This window comes from Oryctolagus cuniculus, chromosome 1, assembly GCF_051225735.1.
Source record: "Oryctolagus cuniculus isolate XC-2025 breed Fujian yellow rabbit chromosome 1, ASM5122573v1, whole genome shotgun sequence".
NCBI classification, from domain to species: domain Eukaryota; kingdom Metazoa; phylum Chordata; class Mammalia; order Lagomorpha; family Leporidae; genus Oryctolagus; species Oryctolagus cuniculus.
The window spans coordinates 109,385,879-109,403,199 of record NC_142867.1 but is presented as its reverse complement, the minus strand read 5'-3'; the positions used below and the strand labels follow the sequence as shown (position 1 = coordinate 109,403,199).

The 17,321-nt window shown below is 51.6% G+C and overlaps 1 protein-coding gene across 9 annotated transcripts in view; it reads right to left on the bottom strand.

Annotated features, from left to right (window-relative positions):
• CEP164 (centrosomal protein 164) overlaps window positions 1-17,321 on the bottom strand; it is a 75,828-nt gene that overhangs the window by 23,583 nt on the left and 34,924 nt on the right. For 5 of the 9 annotated variants that reach the window (XM_089313063.1, XM_089313071.1, XM_089313064.1 and 2 more), the window contains 5 exons: window positions 14,834-14,986; window positions 14,335-14,472; window positions 13,446-13,523; window positions 2,679-3,044; window positions 1,609-1,689 (listed from right to left, as the gene is read on the bottom strand). In XM_089313063.1, coding sequence (XP_089169189.1) covers window positions 1,609-1,689; window positions 2,679-3,044; window positions 13,446-13,523; window positions 14,335-14,472; window positions 14,834-14,986 — 816 coding nt within the window. The remainder of the gene's footprint in view (window positions 1-1,608; window positions 1,690-2,678; window positions 3,045-13,445; window positions 13,524-14,334; window positions 14,473-14,833; window positions 14,987-17,321) is intronic. The other 4 variants (XM_089313068.1, XM_089313078.1, XM_089313083.1 and 1 more) reach the window with 1 other exon arrangement.

Below are 17,321 nucleotides of genomic sequence, written 5' to 3'. Positions count from 1 at the left end.
ATCCCACAAAATGTCACTGTAACTAGATGGAAACATAGGTGATAAATCAAGAATGGTAACAATGTGTACTGTAGACTCTGTGTAGTGAGCATTATAAAGTCCTTTTAGCTTTTCCTTATGCTTGAGACTTTTCATAGTAAAATTATGGGGAAGAAAATAACCCTGAGACTGAAGCTCTTATCCCTCCTCCCAGTGATGGGGAAGCACACAGACTGCCCAAGGTCCCACAGCTGATAAGCAAAGGGAACTGGGAGTCAGGTGGGCCCAGGGGCTGACTCCCCACCCGGGGCTCTTTCTCTGATACATACTGCAAAAGCTAGTCACTTCCCGGCTGTCTCTCCCCCTCCAGTGCCCAACCAGGCCACCAGAAGGGAGGCCAAAGTGCCCAGCAAAACTGCACAACTTGGCAAGGAGGCTTGGTGGGCTCTGTCCAGCTCATTCCTTCCCTGGCCACACAATGCCCTCTGGAAGACAGGGATTAATTATCAGCACTTCCTCCACAATCTTGTCTCTGGGACAGGCAGCAAGTGCCCCACTCCGGTGCCAGCTCCTCAGGACCCTTTGGCTGCCACAGGACCACGCCCCCTCTGAGCCTGAGACCCCTGCTGGGCTAAGTGAAGGATTGCTACCCACAGCACACTAATGGGGACAGCTCTGTCATCAGCCCTGACAAATGGCAGGACGCCCAGACCAGGTCTGGTCCTGCTGTCCACGGCTTCCTGCCTCTCCTCCTGTGGAGAAGAAAAATGCTGATGGGCACATTTCTGCACGTGGGTGGATGCCTCGCAAGGGCCACAGGCCTGGCTTCAGAGAGCTCGGTGACACGGCTATTCTTCATGGGCAGTTTTTGCCAACGACAATGGCTGTCTGCCCTCCCTTCCTAGCCTACAGGGCTTTTTTCCCTTTTTAGGTGACATTTCCCTTTCAGTCTGAGTCCTACGCCACTTAATGCAGCCGCCATCTGCCTCTTAAGCCCCTGGCTCAGTGAGAGGCTGGAGCACACAGCCCCCTAATTCCTCTGCACCCCTCACATCACTGCTGCTCATCCCTGACCCTGGCCCACTAATCCCTTCCCTTTGATCTGCTTCCTCCAGACAGATGGAGGATGGTTTCCAGAGGTCACATCGGCCAAAAAGCCCCTCCAGCCACTCTCCTTAGGCACAGACCTGGCAGGTGTCCCTGCATCCAGCAGGCTGGGTTGGGGGAGACCACGCAGGCTGGCATTCCAGCACAAAGTCTGGGTCCTCACACAGCTCTGGGGATTCCATAAACACAATGCACCACTCTCTACCCTCCCAGATTCCGTAACGCTCAACCCACATGATCTCACAGGCCAGGCACACAACACCAAGAGCAATGAGAGCTGACAATTATTGAACATGTAGATGTTCACATTTTACACTCTTACCTTACTTTCTTCTCACGACACACCTATAAAGTAGGCACTGTTATCTTAGTTCATGGGCTACCAAGCCCCAGATGTGAGTGCCAACCTCCCTACTTACTGTGTGATGCCTGGCAAATTCCCTCCCCCTGGGGACTTGAACTTCAAGCTCTTCACCATCCCCCCCCGCGCCCCGCCCCCTGCTGCCCCTCTACTCGACTCACCAGGCCACGGAGGGGCTTGGAGTCAGAATCCATGGAATCCGAGAGATGCAGTTCCTTCATGTGTTCACTGATCTCTGACTCCTGGGAAGACAGAGGTCCCGAGAAATGTCCCCGGGCAGGGCACAGGGGTCAGAGGTGCTGCCCAGGGACTAACACTCAGGCTATGGAGGAAGACAGGACTCAGGCCAAACCGAAACCCACCCCTTCTAGAAAAACCTGCAGGAGGCCCATGGGCCCTGCTCTCCAGATATAAGCCTCAGCCTCCACCCCCTGGACCTAGGCAGCCCAGCCCCACTCTGAATCAGACCAACAAGGATTTACACACATAAGGGGTCAAGTGCAGCACAGAGGGTAAAAAAGTTGGCAACATGGAATTCTGACACCATCCTAAAAAACAGAGTATCTTTTCTAGGAAATGGGTAAGAGCCGTTCAGATGAATTCCCTTACCATCCACCTGGAGGAGAAATAGGACTAAGGGTTGGGAAATCTAAAATGCCAAGGGTTCTCCCCTCTCGGACCTACTTCTGTCCATGTTGATGGCTGGCCTGGTCTTGCCAAAGCAAGCATTGCCTGCCTTGGGTTGGTTCAGAAGCAGTAACAGGAATCAAGAGTCTTCCTGTCACTTAACCCACCCAGAGTGGGGCAGGCACTCCAACCGCAGTGCCCTCTGCTCCCGGGGCTCCCCAGCACACAGAACATCCTCCTCTCTCTATAGGAACCTGACTGCAGCAATCCTCAGGGAAGCAGAGTGGGAGGCAGGACAGGGGAAGGGGGAGGAAGCAGAGGAAAAGAACATGAATATCCCAGGAGGGTGCCGAGGGAAGAGCGGGTTTCTGCTCTGGGTTTCTAGTGCTGGGAGGTCCGCAGGTTCATTCAGACTTTTACTGCCTGCTGGGTCTGGGCGTATTTGTCACTGTTAAAGGTTCTGGCTGCTGCTGACAGCCCAGCACAGGGCCTGCAAAGGAACTCCTGACTCCATAATGAATTTGCAGGAGAGGAGGCGGTGCAGGGCTGAAGGGAGCAGCGGAGGGCTGCAGCCAGCAACTGCCTGGGAGACACAGTGACTTACTTCGCTGTCGTCTGATCTGGCCTCCTTCTTTGGCTCCTTCGCTGCCTCCTCTCTTTGGGAACCCTCCTCTGCGGCACCCACCGGATCCTCTGGTGGCTCCATCGCAGAGGCCCGGGCAGGCGGATCATCCCCAGGGTCCACTCCAGGAGTCAGCAGACTCAGGGAAGCACCAGGATCGCTCTTCTCATTCTCCTCTTTCTCTGGCAGCCAAGGTCTTGCCCCTGTCTCCTGCTGCTCTTTGCCAAGGGCACTGCTCAGACTGCTGCCCGCACCTTGGCTGGAGAGCTGGCCGGGAGCAGCGGGATGGGCAGCATCCGAGTCTAGGGAAACAGCCTTCTTCTCCGGCTGGCTGGACTTCAGAGACTCCTAGGGAGCGCGGACAAGTTGGAAAGGAAGACAGCAGGAACGCACAGGAGTTTAGAGACTGCTCTAAGACCCAGCCGCCACTCCTCCACGCCCACAGCCATTGCCCGAGACCCAACTCCAATGACTACCAAACACCCACACAGCTTTTTAAAGCACAGAGTGCTGGTTCGATCCTAGATCCACAGAATACGAATTTCTATGGTGATTTAGATAAAACCAACTGGACCCCGTCCACTGATGGGCTAGGAAGTCACTGCTCTGGACTGTTCAAGTCCACCCTGCAGTGACACATCTGCCTTGCTCTGATAGCAAGAAGCTGGTGTTTCATCCAGATAACGGATAATCGTGGGAGACAAAGATCACAAAGTCTGAATTCCCATTTTCCTCTGTGAAGGGCAGCAGGATTCACAGCGGCAGGAGGCTGCCCTTCATCTCCACAGCCTCCCTGTGCAAGGTGATTCTCGGCAACACCGGAGAGGCTTCCTCCGCGAGGAACGTCAGGGCCAGGCCCCTGAGAAGCAGACGCCAGGAAGGGACGCTGTGCAGGAGACTCACTCGGGCACAGGCCTAGCAAAGACAGAGGAGGTGGGAAGAGAACACCACGTGGGCCTGCTCCCTGTGACAGGAGACAGGGAGGGGAGGGAGAGCCTTCTGTGTCTTGGCCAGCCCAGTGAGAGTCCCCAAGCAGGCTGTCACGAGGGGAGTCCCCCATCAGCCACTCAGAGTCCTGCTCTCAGGGCCCTGTTGTCTCCCATCATTAGGAGAAAGCACAGCAGCACAGCCCTGCACTGCACCAGGGTGGATGGAGGGGCAACAGCTGGAGGCTGTCGATCAACCAAGCTCGCCTCAACAACTTGTCTCTCTTGTTTGTTTGTTTGTTTTTAAGATTTATTTATTTCAAAGGCAGAGCTGCAGAGAGGCAGAGGTAGAGAGAGAGAGAGAGAAAGAGAGAGAGAGATCTCCCATGTGCTGGTTCACTCCCCAGATGGTCACAATGGCTGGAGCTGGGCCAATCTGAAGCCAGGAGCCAGGGTGCAAGGGCCCAAGAACTTGGGCCATCTTCCACTGCTTCCCCAGGCCATAGCAGAGAGCTGGATTGGAAAAGGAGCAGCCAGGACTTGAATCGGTGCCCATATGGGATGCCGGCACTGCAGGTGGTAGCTTTACCTGCTACACCACAGTGCCAGCCCTGCAACGTCTCATAAAAGGAGAAGTGAGCAGCACACCCCTCCAGGTAAATGCCAGTAAAAACCTGAGGGCTGCTTCTGCTTCAATTCCTCAGGGTCACCTAAAACAGAAGAAGGAAGCCCTCCCTCGGCAGTACGGCCAAGGAGTTCCCCTGGTCCAAGCTGCAGAGCCTTCCTCCCAGAAAACAGCTGAGCTAACACTTGGGGCACTGAGCAGGGACTTCTCAGACTTCCTGGTTCCTGAAGACTCAAACAAGAAGCACGATGACTAGGGAGATAAAGGCCCGAGGAGGAGCACTAAACACAGCATTTATTAATGTTCTGCTAAGCACCTGTCGATCCCAAAGATACGATCGCCACTCATAGGCCTGCCTGGCAGCTATTGTCAAAGTAACCCAAGCTCTGCAAGGATGGCAGAGAGAGGCAGTGAAGCTCAGTGGTTCACAGCTCAGCTCTGGAAACAGACTTCTCCATCTAAGGTGCGGCTCCACCCCTACTGACCTGTGTTCTTAGGCAGCAATTAACTCCTTGGTGCCACCTTCCTTCTCTAAAACACAAGAACAGAGTAGTGTCTACCTCACAGGATTGTTGGGAAGATTGAATGAGTAACACTAAGCGAGTTCAGCAACTCAGAACCATCCCTGGCACCCTGTCAGTGTCCCTGGATGTGATGAGACCCACACGTTCATCCACTGACACCTGCCATGGCCAGACCCTGCCTTGCAGATCCGAACGTGACCAGGACACAGATCCTTAGAGAAGTGAAGTAGCACTGGTGGCTCTGGTTTATGAACCTTTACTGCCCAAAGCAAAGAGGCACTAGACACAGGTGTGACACTGTCACCAGCCCCAAGCCTGTCCCAGCAGAAAGGCAGAGGCGTCTGTCGCACCTTGGCAACAGAAAGGTAGGTTCCCTCCAGGGCTGCCCCTCCCAGCATCCCTGACCTCTAGCACAGAAGTCTGCAGTGATCACTGGTACCTGCTGGCTCACTCACAAGATGGCCACAGCAGATGGGGCTGGACCAGGCCAAAGCCAAGATCCAGGAGCTTCTTCCAGACCTCCTACATGGGTGGCAGGGGCCCAAACACTTGGGCCACGTTACGCTGCTTTTCCCAGGCCATTAGGAGGGAACTGGATTGGAAGTGGAGCAGCTGGGACAGGAACTGGTGCCCATATGGGATGCCTGCATTGCAGGAGGGGGCTTCACCTGCCGTGCCACAGCACCGGCCCCAGAGTTCCTCTTCTTCAACAGAAGCGGCTGCAGGTTGGGGTCTGGCCTTCTCACTCCACACCCCCAGCAGCAGCCAGCACTCAGCAGGAGCTCTACAGCTGGTCTAAGGGCTCCACGGAATGGGGGTTCCATGGAGTAGGAGCGACTGGCCACTCGACCCCTCACCCAGCAACCCTGAGGGCTCATTCCAGATTAAGGCAAGGCTCTCTGGCATGAGGTTGGCATTAAGATCTGGCCCCAAGAGAGCTCCCTGGAATAGACCTGGGGTCAGAGGACAGAGCAGGTGTCAGACCACAGACAGGGTCAGTGGCCTTCAGAATACAGTAAACTGCTCCACTTCCAATCCAGCTCCCTGCTGACGGCCTGGGAAAAACAGTGAAGGATGGACCATGTGTTTGGGGCTTGGCCACCCACGTGGGAGGGAGACCTTGCTGAAGCTCCTGGCTCCTGGCTTTGGCCTGATCCAACTCTGGCCATTGCAGCCACTTGGGGAGTAAACCAGCAGATGCAAGATCACTCTCTCTGTCTCCCTCTGTTTCCCTCTTCTCTGTAACTCTGCCTTTCAAATAAATAAATAAGTCTTTTTTTTTTTTTTGGAAAAAAAAAAGAATATATTTGTTACAGTGTTAAATTGAAAATAGCTAAACAAATGTAACTACTAATTTCCTACTCAAGGTGATATACACACAAATGGCCTATCAGAAATCGGAGGACACCAGCTACACGGAGAGATTCCCATGGTTACATAGGAGAGAATGTAGCCAGGCTACAAGAATCTTTGGCCCAATCTATTTCACTCTCAAGCTTAACTTCTTCAAAAGAAGATTTTCACATGGTGAGCTGAGCCTACTCTGCCTACCTAAATACTAAGATAGCAAAACATGGCTAGTGTTAGAACACCTGACCTCACACTCTGTGCTCATGCTGGGAATCACAATGACAGAACAGCCAGGGGTGCACCCTGAGAGTGGGGAAAGCAGAGAGGGACTCACACTTGTTGTAGATCACCCACAGATGAACGCGTGGGGCTGTCTGAAAAACCCACTCTGCTCCCTGCTTCTCTCCTTTCAGCCATAACCGGGTCTCATCCCACCAGGGGGTGAGCCCAAGACCTAAGGCCCCAGCCAGCATGCACACTCCAGCAATGAGGCACAGCCAGTCTCCCACCCGAGGGTCTGGGATGCACAGGACGGGGGCCCTGTGGCCTGACCACAGCTTTGCGTCAGCCCATCTCGGGCTCATACTTCTCTGTCTCTCCTGTCACAGTCCCAGGTCCTAGAGTATCTCAAGGCATATTTCAAAACTTTACCATCTGCATGAGGAAAGGGTGCAAGAGATGCCTGTAAGAACCATCTCATGAAGGGCTGGTGCTGTGGTGCAGCAGGTAAAGCCACCACCCGCAGTGCTGGCATCCCATATTGGCACCAGTTCAAGTTCTGGCTGCTTCAATTCTGATCCAGCTCCCTACTAATATACCCAGGAAAGCAGAAGATGGCCCAAGTGTTTGGGTCTCTCGCATGTGGAACAAGTTCCTGGCTCCTGGCCTCAGATCAGCCCAGCTCCAACCACTGCAGCCATTTGGGGAGTGATCCAGCAGACAGAACACCTCTCTCTGTCTCTCCTTCTCTATGTAACTCTGTCTTTCAAATAAATAAATAAATAAACCTTAAAAAAAAAATCATTTCATGAGTATGTAACACCCCCTCCAAGAGCCATGAGGTCTCCCGTGCTGATGTCCCCATCTTCCTGGCCAGAGCACAAAGGCTGGGGCTCCTACAATCTTCACAGCACAGGAAGGGGCTGTGAGGGGCAAGAGCTGAATGCCTCGTCCATGCACTGACCCTGTTCTGGGGGAACCCCGCCAAGCTGACCAACAGGCCAGTGGATTTTCCAGGTCTGCTTCCCACCCAGTCAGTCTCCATTCTTTGCACAGCTCCCTGGTGATGTCACTGCTTTCCAGTCACACTGACATCATCCTGTTACTTCTAAGCCAGGCTCCCTCCCGCTCCTTTGATCCGCTGATGGGCTTTTCAGCAGCGCCACATGGCCACACACCACCTGCTTGCCTACCCCTCGGCCTCCCCGGCTCACTCACACACGTCCTCAGCATTGGTTCCACAAACCTTCCCTGTTGAGTCTATGATAGACTAGAAATGGGTTTAAGCAGGAGAGGAGGGAGGAGACAGAGGGAGAGATGCATTCTTGCCATCCTACTGCCCTCTCATGGAATGAGGAGCAAAGTGACTGTGCAGGGAGACAGGGCAGAGCCAACCGTGGAAGGAAATCTCCATCTGGCGCTGCCCAGCTGGCCCAGGAGTGGGGAAAGGGGGGTGGCTCCAAGAATTCAAGGTCTGTAAACTGGGACAAAAGCCATTTGCTAAGGGCAAGGCCCAAGCAGAGGCAGCTCAGCCTGTCCTAAAACCCCCATTCTTCCCCAGCACTAATTTTCCCCAACAAGGAAAGCCTAATTCCTGCCTAGGAACACAGCGATCCAACACCCCATGTGGCAAAAAGACTGAAGTCTTCTGGGATGCTAGAGACAGTGGTGGGAGGTGTATTTAACACCACCTGCTCCAGCCATTCCCCCCATCACACTGGGGCCTATTTATAACAGAGAGGTTATAAAAATGTTTAGAGGTTCCCACTCCCCTCAAAAAAAATGTACAAAACCATTACAAGGAAGGATTTCAGAAATCCAGGACATTTCAAAGAAGAAAGAGGCTTTGTCAGTGACACTCACAATCCATTGTGAAGTAAACGTCAAGTATCCCAAAGTCAAAGTCAATCATGACCAGGCCACACCGAGACCTGCAGTTCCCCAGGTGAGAGCGGAGACCAAGCACCCACCCTCCCCAGCATCTGGGAAAGCAAGGAGAGACAGCAACACAGCACAAGCTGCCTGGACACGGCCCTGTCCCAGCACAGCTCGTTCATGCACATCCTCATTCCCTCAACTGTGGAACGAAACCTATTGAAGCGTTTCCTGTGTTCCAGGCAGTGGGCTCCGTGCTGCCTGGACACTCAGACATAAAAATAGCAGACTCCACTCTCCACTTCCTCAGTCTTCTAGAAACTACCCTCTTGCTCCAGAAGCAAGTAAATCATCCCAACACCCCGGCCCCTCTTTATGGTCATCCCGACAGGCTCCAACCCTAAGCACCTCCTTTGAGTCCATCAATCAGGACAAGTGTTAGCAGTGGATGAGAGGAACACAGAGTTGTCATGTTGGGGAACCACACAGACTGAAGGCTCTGGATTTAACCCAGACATACCAGGCCCCACTCAGGAGGAACGGTTTCCAAGTAGACATACACCAGGTTGATGATACCAGTGGGACACTCGGAAAAAGTATCTCATGTGGCACAAAGTGTTAAAGTCACATTCTACACATATCTGACTGCCCAGACCAAAAAGCTGCCGGATTCTGAGATAAGGGGCAAAAGCTTAACTTCAAATGGCCCTAACCAATCAGTAGGGTCTCAAGTACCAGTCAGGGCCTAGCATGGGAAACCAAAGCTGGATGCAGAAACTCCAGCTCTCCAAGTGAGGTGAAGACCAGGAAACACAAGTCAGAAATCATAAGGGGGAGTGGCAGGCAAGACCCTGCTTAGAATGCCAGCATCCCATGTCAGAGCCCAGCTCTGCTTCCACCCCAGCTTCCTGATAATGTGCACTCTGGGAGCAGCGGGTGATGGCTCAAGTAGCTGGGCCTCTTCCACACACACGGGAGACTCAAACTGAGTTCCAGGAACCTGGCTTTCTCCTGGCCCAGGCCTGGTTGTTGCAGGTATTTGGGGAGTGAACTGGTAGATGGAAAAATCTCTCTCCATTTGTCTCTCTGTCTCTGTCTCTTATGTGTGTGTCTGTGTGTGTATGTGTGCGCATATGCGCCCTTCCAATAAGTAAAATAAATAAAAATGTTTAGAAGTTCATGGACAATGGGATTAAAAAGACAATTTTTAGGCCGGCGCTGCGGCTCAATAGGCTAATCCTCCGCCTAGCGGCACCAGCACACCGGGTTCTAGTCCCGGTAGGGGCGCCAGATTCTGTCCCGGTTGCCCCTCTTCCAGGCCAGCTCTCTGCTGTGGCCTGGGAGTGCAGTGGAGGATGGCCCAAGTGCTTGGGTCCTGCACCCCATGGGAGACCAGGAGAAGCACCTGGCTCCTGCCTTCGGATCAGCGAGGTGCGCCGGCCGCAGCACGCCAGCCGCGGCGGCCATTGGAGGGTGAACCAACGGCAAAGGAAGACCTTTCTCTCTGTCTCTCTCACTGTCCACTCTGCCTGTAAAAAAAAAAAAAAAAAAAAATACAATTTTTTAACAAAAGAAATAATAGGGATCAGCTTTGTGGCGCAGTGGCTTAAGCCCCCTCTTGCGACACAGGCATCCTATATCAGAGCGCTGCTTCAAGCCCCAAATGCTCCGTACTAATGCACCTGGGAAAATAGTGCATAATGGCCCAAATATCTGGGCTCCTCTCACCAATGTGGGAGACCCAGATGGAGTTCCAGGTTCCTGGCTTCAGTCTGGCCCAGCCACTGTAGCCATTTGGGGAGTGAACCAATGGATAAAAGATCTCTCTCCCTTCCTCTCTGTCATTCTGCTTTTCAAATAAATAAATAAACTTTAAAAGAGAGAGACAGGGAGGGAGGGAGGGACGGTGGGTGGGTGGGTAAGGAAAAACACTTAGATCCATGATATGAACTAAGAGCAATGGTGTTTTACTGGCCAGTTTTATGACTATTCTAATAAAGTGCATCGCCTTGTTTGATTTTAAAGAGTTTTAAGATATTTTTTAAAAAAATCTCATGGGGCCAGTGCTGTGATGCAGAGGGTTTAAGCTACCACCTGCAGCTCTGGCATCCTATATGGGTGCTAGCTCCACATCCAGTCCAGTTCCCTATTAATGGCTTGGGAAAGCAAAAGTACAAGGCACAAATGCTAGGGCCCCGGCATCCACATGGGAGATCCGAAAGAAGTTCCTAGCTCCTGGCTTCAGCCTGATGTAGCTCTGGCCACAGCAGTCATTTGGGGAGTGAACCAGTGGATGGAAGATCTCTGTCTCTCCTCTCTCTCTGTAACTCTGCCTTTCAAATAAATAAATAAATCTTTTTAAAAGAAAATCTCACTATTAGACTCATCTAAAGTTTAACTGATTGCATTCCTAACCAACATTTAAAAAGTTTGGGGAAATCTAATTTATTGACTTCATGATTCACTGATTGTGTGAATACTTTGGGAATACTTAGAGGAAAGTTAATTGTTTAAAAGTCAATGAATTGGACTCTAGAAAAAGAATATACAGGGGCCAGCACTGTGGCACAATAGGTAAAGTTACCACCTGTGATACTAGCATCCCAGTTTTTGTCCCAGTTGCTCCACTTCTGATCTAGCTCCCTGCTAACGGCCTGGGAAAAGCAGCAGAAGATGGTCCAAGTGTTTGGACCCCTGCACCCACATGGGAGACTTGGAAGAAGCTCCTGGCTTCAGCCTACCCCAGCCCTGAGTATTGTAGCCATCTGAGGAGTGAACCAGCAGACGGAAGATCAATCCTCCTCTCTCTCTCTCTCCCTCTCTCTCTTTCTCTCTGACTCTGTCTCTCCCTCTTTTGTGTAACTCTGCAGAAGGAAGGAAGGAAGCAAGCGAGGGAGGAAGGAAAGAAGGAGGGAAAGAGAGGGAGATAGGAAGAGTGAGAAAAGAAAGAAAAAGGGAGGGAGAGGGAAAAGAAAAAGAAAAAGAAAAAAGAGAGAGAAAGAGAAAGAAAGAGAGGGAGGGAGGGAGGGAGGGGGAGGGAAAGGAGGGGGAGGTCAGCCAGCCAGCCCAGGACTGTGGCATAGTGCGCTAGGCCTCCGCCTGTGGTGCCAGAATCTCATATGTGCACAGGTTCATGTCCTGGATGCTCCTCTTCCAATCTAGGAAGCTCTGCTATGGCCTGGGAAAGCAGTAGAAGGTGGACCAAGTGTTTGGGCCCCTGCACCCACCTGGGAGACCTGAAGAAGCTCCTGGCTCCTGGCTTTGGATAGGCCCAGGTCTGGTCACTGTGGCCATTTGGGGAGTGAACCAGTGGATGGAAGACCTTTCTGTATCTAACTCTGCCTCTCAGATAAAGAAGGGAGGGAGGAAGGGAGGGAGGGAGGGAGAGAGGGAGGGAGGGAGGGAGGGAGGAAAAGGACATAAAGGAATTGATCTTCCAAGTTAAACAACATATTGGAAGTTTTAGGTATTATATCCACATGATGAGTGTTGGTATATGTTTCTTAAAGATTTATTTATTTGAAAGGCAGCATGACATAGAGAACAAGACAGAGTGAGAGAGAGATCTTCCATCCACTGATTCACTTCCCAAATGTCCACAACAGTTGGGACTGGGCCAGGCAAAAGCCAGGAGCCAGGAGCTCCATCCAGGTCTCCCATGCGGGTGGCAGGAACCCAAGTACTTAAGCCTTCACCTGCCACCTCCCGGGAACATTAGCAGGAAAATGGATTAGAAGAGCAGATTAGCTAGGATTTGAATCGGGCACTCCACTACACCACAATGTCCACTGCTTGATGTTTGCTTTTTATGAATAGCATTCTGGTGGCAGTGGAGGGCAGCCTGCAGAGAAAGAGATTATAATTTGAGAACATATTCCAGAAACTATTGCCCTCAATACTCTGCATTTCCAACCCCTGTGCCTTTGCTGAGGCTATCTACCTGCCAAGAAATCTCCATATACTCCACACCTCAAGCTCCCCTTCCCCTGCAGCCAGACCCAGGGCAAGCATCACCTCTCCACCAAGCTCTCCCTCACGCCCAGCCGTTGATTTCCTCTCCCACGGAACTCCCCTCAACAGTGTGCCTGTGCCACAGCTGGCTTCCCTTCTGCTCTGCCTTACAACTTCCTGTATGTTCATTCTCTCAACTTCTACTGAGTATTTACTAAGTGCCAAGTACCTAGTTTCTCTTCTCTCTCCCCAGCTGCAAACTTGGGCCCAAATCTTACTGGTAACTGTATCTTCCACAGAGCCTTGGACAGTGTCCTAGGACATGGCCAGCATTCAACACAAGGTAAGACTTGGGATGGGGGCCAGCACTGCGGTGCAGCAGGTTAAACCTTTGCTTGAGACACTGGCAGACCATATCAGAGTGTTAGTTTGAGCTCTAGCTACTCCAGTTCCCATCCAGCTTCTAGCTAATGCACCAGGGAAGGCAGTAGAAAATGGGCCAAGTACTTGGGCCCCTGCTACCCATGTGGTATACCATGATGGAGTTGCTGGCTCCTGGCTCCAGCCTATCCCAAATCTGGCTTTGCAGGCATCATCCGGGAAGTGAACCAGCAGATGGAAGATATTTGTGTGTATGTATGTGTGTGTACATGTGGGTGTGTATTTCTGACTTTGAAATAAAGAAATTTTAAAAAAAAATGGCTTCAGACAATGTTGCACCTCTGTTCAAAACTGATGGCTCCCAGCATCAGCATAATCCTTCCCAAGCCTCATGGCCAGCCACTCCAGTGCCACTCCAGTGCCCTAAGGCGCAGCCCTACCTACCCCACGTGCATTCTGAACCCTACAGAAAGGAGACTTCCTCTGTCCTAAACTTACCCCAGACCTCCTCCTCTGCCTGTGCAGTTCCTGCATTTGAACTTCTCTCACCTTCACCTCTGCCCCTTAATCCTCCCTTCTCAGGGCACTCTGCTTCCCCACATTCCACCCTGCCTCCTAAGTCATGCAAGTCTGTCTTCTATGAGGCAATAATCATGTCTCAGTTATGCTTGTATAAATGACAGCAGAAACATTCAAGAAATGGCAGGTATTTGATACACTAGTAACTGAAGGAACTGCTTCACCTTCTTGTCCCTCCTCAAACCCCGGGAATTCCATCTGGACAGGAATGGGACAAAATTATTCTTCCCACACATGCATCCCACCAAGTAGAAAGCCTTGATAAGGCAGGGGGCCATGCCAGGCTGAGGCACAGGCCTGTAGGCCTTCGGGCTCTTACCTTATTCTCAAAATCAGCCCCCAGTGCCTCAACGTCCAGGTGCAAGTTCTTCAGAAGGTCGCTCGTGCTGTGGGCACTCTGGGAACAAAGGTGAGTGTGAGTGCGAAGTGCAAGGGAACCGGGCAGCCCAGGAGAGTGCTCGGGGAGAAGAGCGTCCGACTGAACACAGCAGTGACCCGCACCCCAGGGCAGCGCCTCACTGAGGCAGCCTCACTCAACAGCCCTTTACCCAGTGTGAACGATGCTGCGGGCCAGGCAAATGGCCCAAAAAACCCCTTGTAGACTGCACTTTCTGGAGAGAAACAGACTGGTTAGGAAATGAAGCTATGGGCTAGAAATTCCTTCTTACTTATTTTTAAAATAACACAGAGTGAGCCCAAGATGGAAACAACCCATACATCCATCAGGAGGTGCATGAATGACCAAAATGCGGCACATATACACCATGGCAGAGGACTTGGCCTTCAAAGGGAATGAAATCCCACTGCATGCTGTCACGTGGATGGTGATCTGTGGGAAGGCACTAATGAAAGAAGCCAGGCACCAAAGCCAAAGCTTGCATACCTCCACCCACACGGCTCACCACAGGCATATTCAGACACAGCAGGTTAGAGGCTACCAGGGGAAGAGGGGCAGTGGTCACTGTTCAATGGGAACAGGGTTTCTGTTTGGGATTATGAACAGCTTTTGGAAATGGACAGTGATAACAGGTGCACAATACTGTAATTAAATACTGTAAAAGTATTTAATATCACTGAACTGTAAATTTATTTACAAAGGTTAAAATGGCAAATTTAATGTTATATATATTTTACTACAGTAAAAAAAAAAAGTTCTAAAAAGAAAAAAATAGAGGATCTCCAGGCCAGGCAGAAGGCTTCACCCTTACCTGGTTGTCACTTTCTTCCTCATCCTCCTCATTGGTCTCTTCCCCTAAAGCCAAAATCCTGAGAGTACTCTTGTCCTCCTGGATGATGGAGCCCAGGAGACCTTTCGTACGAGCGGAAGTCTTTAAACCCTGTGAAAGCTCCCAAACAGGGACAAGTCAAGGGTCTCGCCAAGAAGACCCTCAGAATGACCTTCAGAACGCCCTCCGCACTCCGTCTAGACGTCGCCCACTTCAAGTCCCTGCACAGCCGTGAGGCTGACCTGGCAGCTCCAGCTCACACCGATGACTCCCTGCTGAGCTCCTACGGCCCTGTCCGCAGACACTGGGGCATCAGCGCTGCGGCACAGGCCCAGCCTCCACTGCCAGGTCCACGCCCCTTCACACAGATGTGACTCTTCGTCCCACAGAGATTAGGAGCCCTGAGCACTCGGCCTGTTCCCAGCACAGCACCTCGAGGCCCCAGAGTGACTCCACGCGCCGACCACGAGCAATGGCTTACCAGCAGTTCTCCACGCTGCCCAGACTCCACCGAGCTCCCCAGGCTCATATTTTGAGATCCACGAAGAGCAGGAGGCGGGGCATCCACAAGGCCTCGTAGAGGAGCCAGGCCCCCAAGAGGAGCGTGGACTGGGGCTAACGAGGAACCCAGGGCCTGGCCAGCAGAAAACATCTTGTTACAAACCCAAGGAACCATGTAGCCCCGTGAGTGTCCAAGACCGACATGAAAATAACACCTATAAATCCTGCCTGCTCAAATTTAAGCCACCTCCACTCGGAGGCTAATAAAACACAACACCCAGGAAGGACGCTTGTGCGCCTGCATGAGGAATCACAGGCTGCCTTCCTGCTTCGCACGGCCCCGAGGTGCCTCTACATCTGGCAGATGCTGCACGGGGCCCTGCTCTGCTTTCAGAAGCCGCAGCAGAAGTGTGCAGGAAGGGAGCACAGAAGCAAAGTCGTCCTGCACCAGGAGGAGGCTCAGCAGATGAAGTGCAACACTGATCCGTCAACAGAAGCAGCCCAAGCACACTGTTACAAAGATGGACGTGGATGCTTCTGGGTGTGGTGGCCACAGCAGGGGAACTGCTGGACTTAAGTGATGTGCCTTTGGGTTCTATTTAGCTTTTTTCAAATCTTAGGTAGGTGGCTTTTTTTTTTAAGTTTATTTATTTATTTGAAAGGCCGAGCCACAGAAAAAGAAACCTTCCATCTACTGGTTCATGCCCAAAGGCCTACAACTGCTGAGGCTGTGCCAGGCCACAGCCAAGGAGGCAAGACCTCCATCTGTGTCTCCCATGTGGGCAGCAGCAACCAAAGTACTTGGGCCATCACCGGCTGCCTCCCAGGGTATGCACTGGCAGGCAGCTGGCTCAGAAGCAGGACTTGATACCAGGCACCCCAATATGCAATACACGTGTCCCAAGTGGCAGCTTAACACACTGTGCCACTGTGGCAGAGGCCTCCCCAAGGTCAGACAGAGAAAAAGACACTTACCCTGGAAATGAAATGTGGTCATTATCTGCCTGCCTGTGAAGGCTTCAACTGCTATTATTATCTGCTTATATATAACCATTTCTGCTTGCTAGTATAGACCAATGGTGTTAAGCCTTGCCCTAAGTCCAGCTCAGTATATGTGTGGGAAAAAAATCATCAGTAACTATGTACCCATGCGCAGGATTGTATCAATTCCTGTGGCTGCCATGTAATATTAGAATATCCAAACAAGTGTATACCTATAGCCATATGAAGGAGACAAAGAAGCTAAAACCATATATAAGGAAACACCCCTCTTTGTTCAGGGCTCAGTCTTTTTAGACCCGAATCCAACTGAGTCTTATGCTGGCGTAAATTAAGACTGCTCCCTGGCCTCGGTGTCTCCTCTTTGTCATGAATCCTGCTACACCACAAGGCCCACCCCACTATTTGACTATTTTTTTAATTATGGGCATGTATTTTTTATTACAATAAGCATAACTATGAACAAATATATATAAGTGACAAAAGAAGAATTCTTAATGGGGTAAGCCTTTGGCACAGAACTTAGGACGGGCTTAGGATGTCTGCATCCCATATCAGAGTGCCTGGGTTCAAGTACTGGCTCTGCTCTCCATTCCAGCTTCTTGACAGTGCACATCCTGGGAGGCAGTATGATGGCTCAAATAGTTGAGTATCTGCTATTCACATGGCAGACCTGGATTGAGTTCTCATCCTGGCTTCAGTCTGGCCCAGTCCTAGCTGTCACAGGTATTTAGGGAATAAACCAGTGAACAGGAAATTTCTCTCCCTCCCTCTCTCACTCTCTCTCCCCCTCTTTCTCTCTCTTTCCCTCCCCCGCCCCACTTCCTTCCTCCCTTCTCCCTCTCCCAAAATAAATTTCATGAAAAGGAGATGGGCATTTGGCATGGCAGTCAAGTCACCGCTTGGGACACCTGACTCCCATATCAGAACGCCTGGGTTTGAATCCCCATTCCACTTGTGAGTCCAGCTTCCTGTAAAGGTGCACCCTGGGAGGCAGCAGGTAATAGCTCCAACAGCTGGGACCCTGCCACCCTGTCCCCCAGGTGACAGCCCAGGGCTGTCTCTAAGACAGTAGGTATTGTATTCCACCTTCAGGCTGTGGCAGGAAAAGAACCCAGGAAAGCTCCTCTGAGCGAACAGTGAGCAAACAAGGCCTGCTCCTCCTGGCTTCAGCCCTCCCAACCAGCCCCAGTCACCAGCAAGCAAAATTCTTCCCACATCGCATTTATGGAAAATTATAGACTCCTAACATGACTAATTTGCCAACGTGCTGGGGGCTTGAGGGAAGGAGACAGGCATGCTGCGGGCTTTGTTCTGCCAGGCTTTACCAATTCAGTGGTTAGCAGGGAAATGATACATTGCTGACTCCTAGCTGATCATCTTCTACAGACGGCCATTAACTCCAAGTGTGGGGCTGTGCGTGACGTTGTCCTTCAGAGCGGATATACTTGCTGCCATTGAGCTAATTA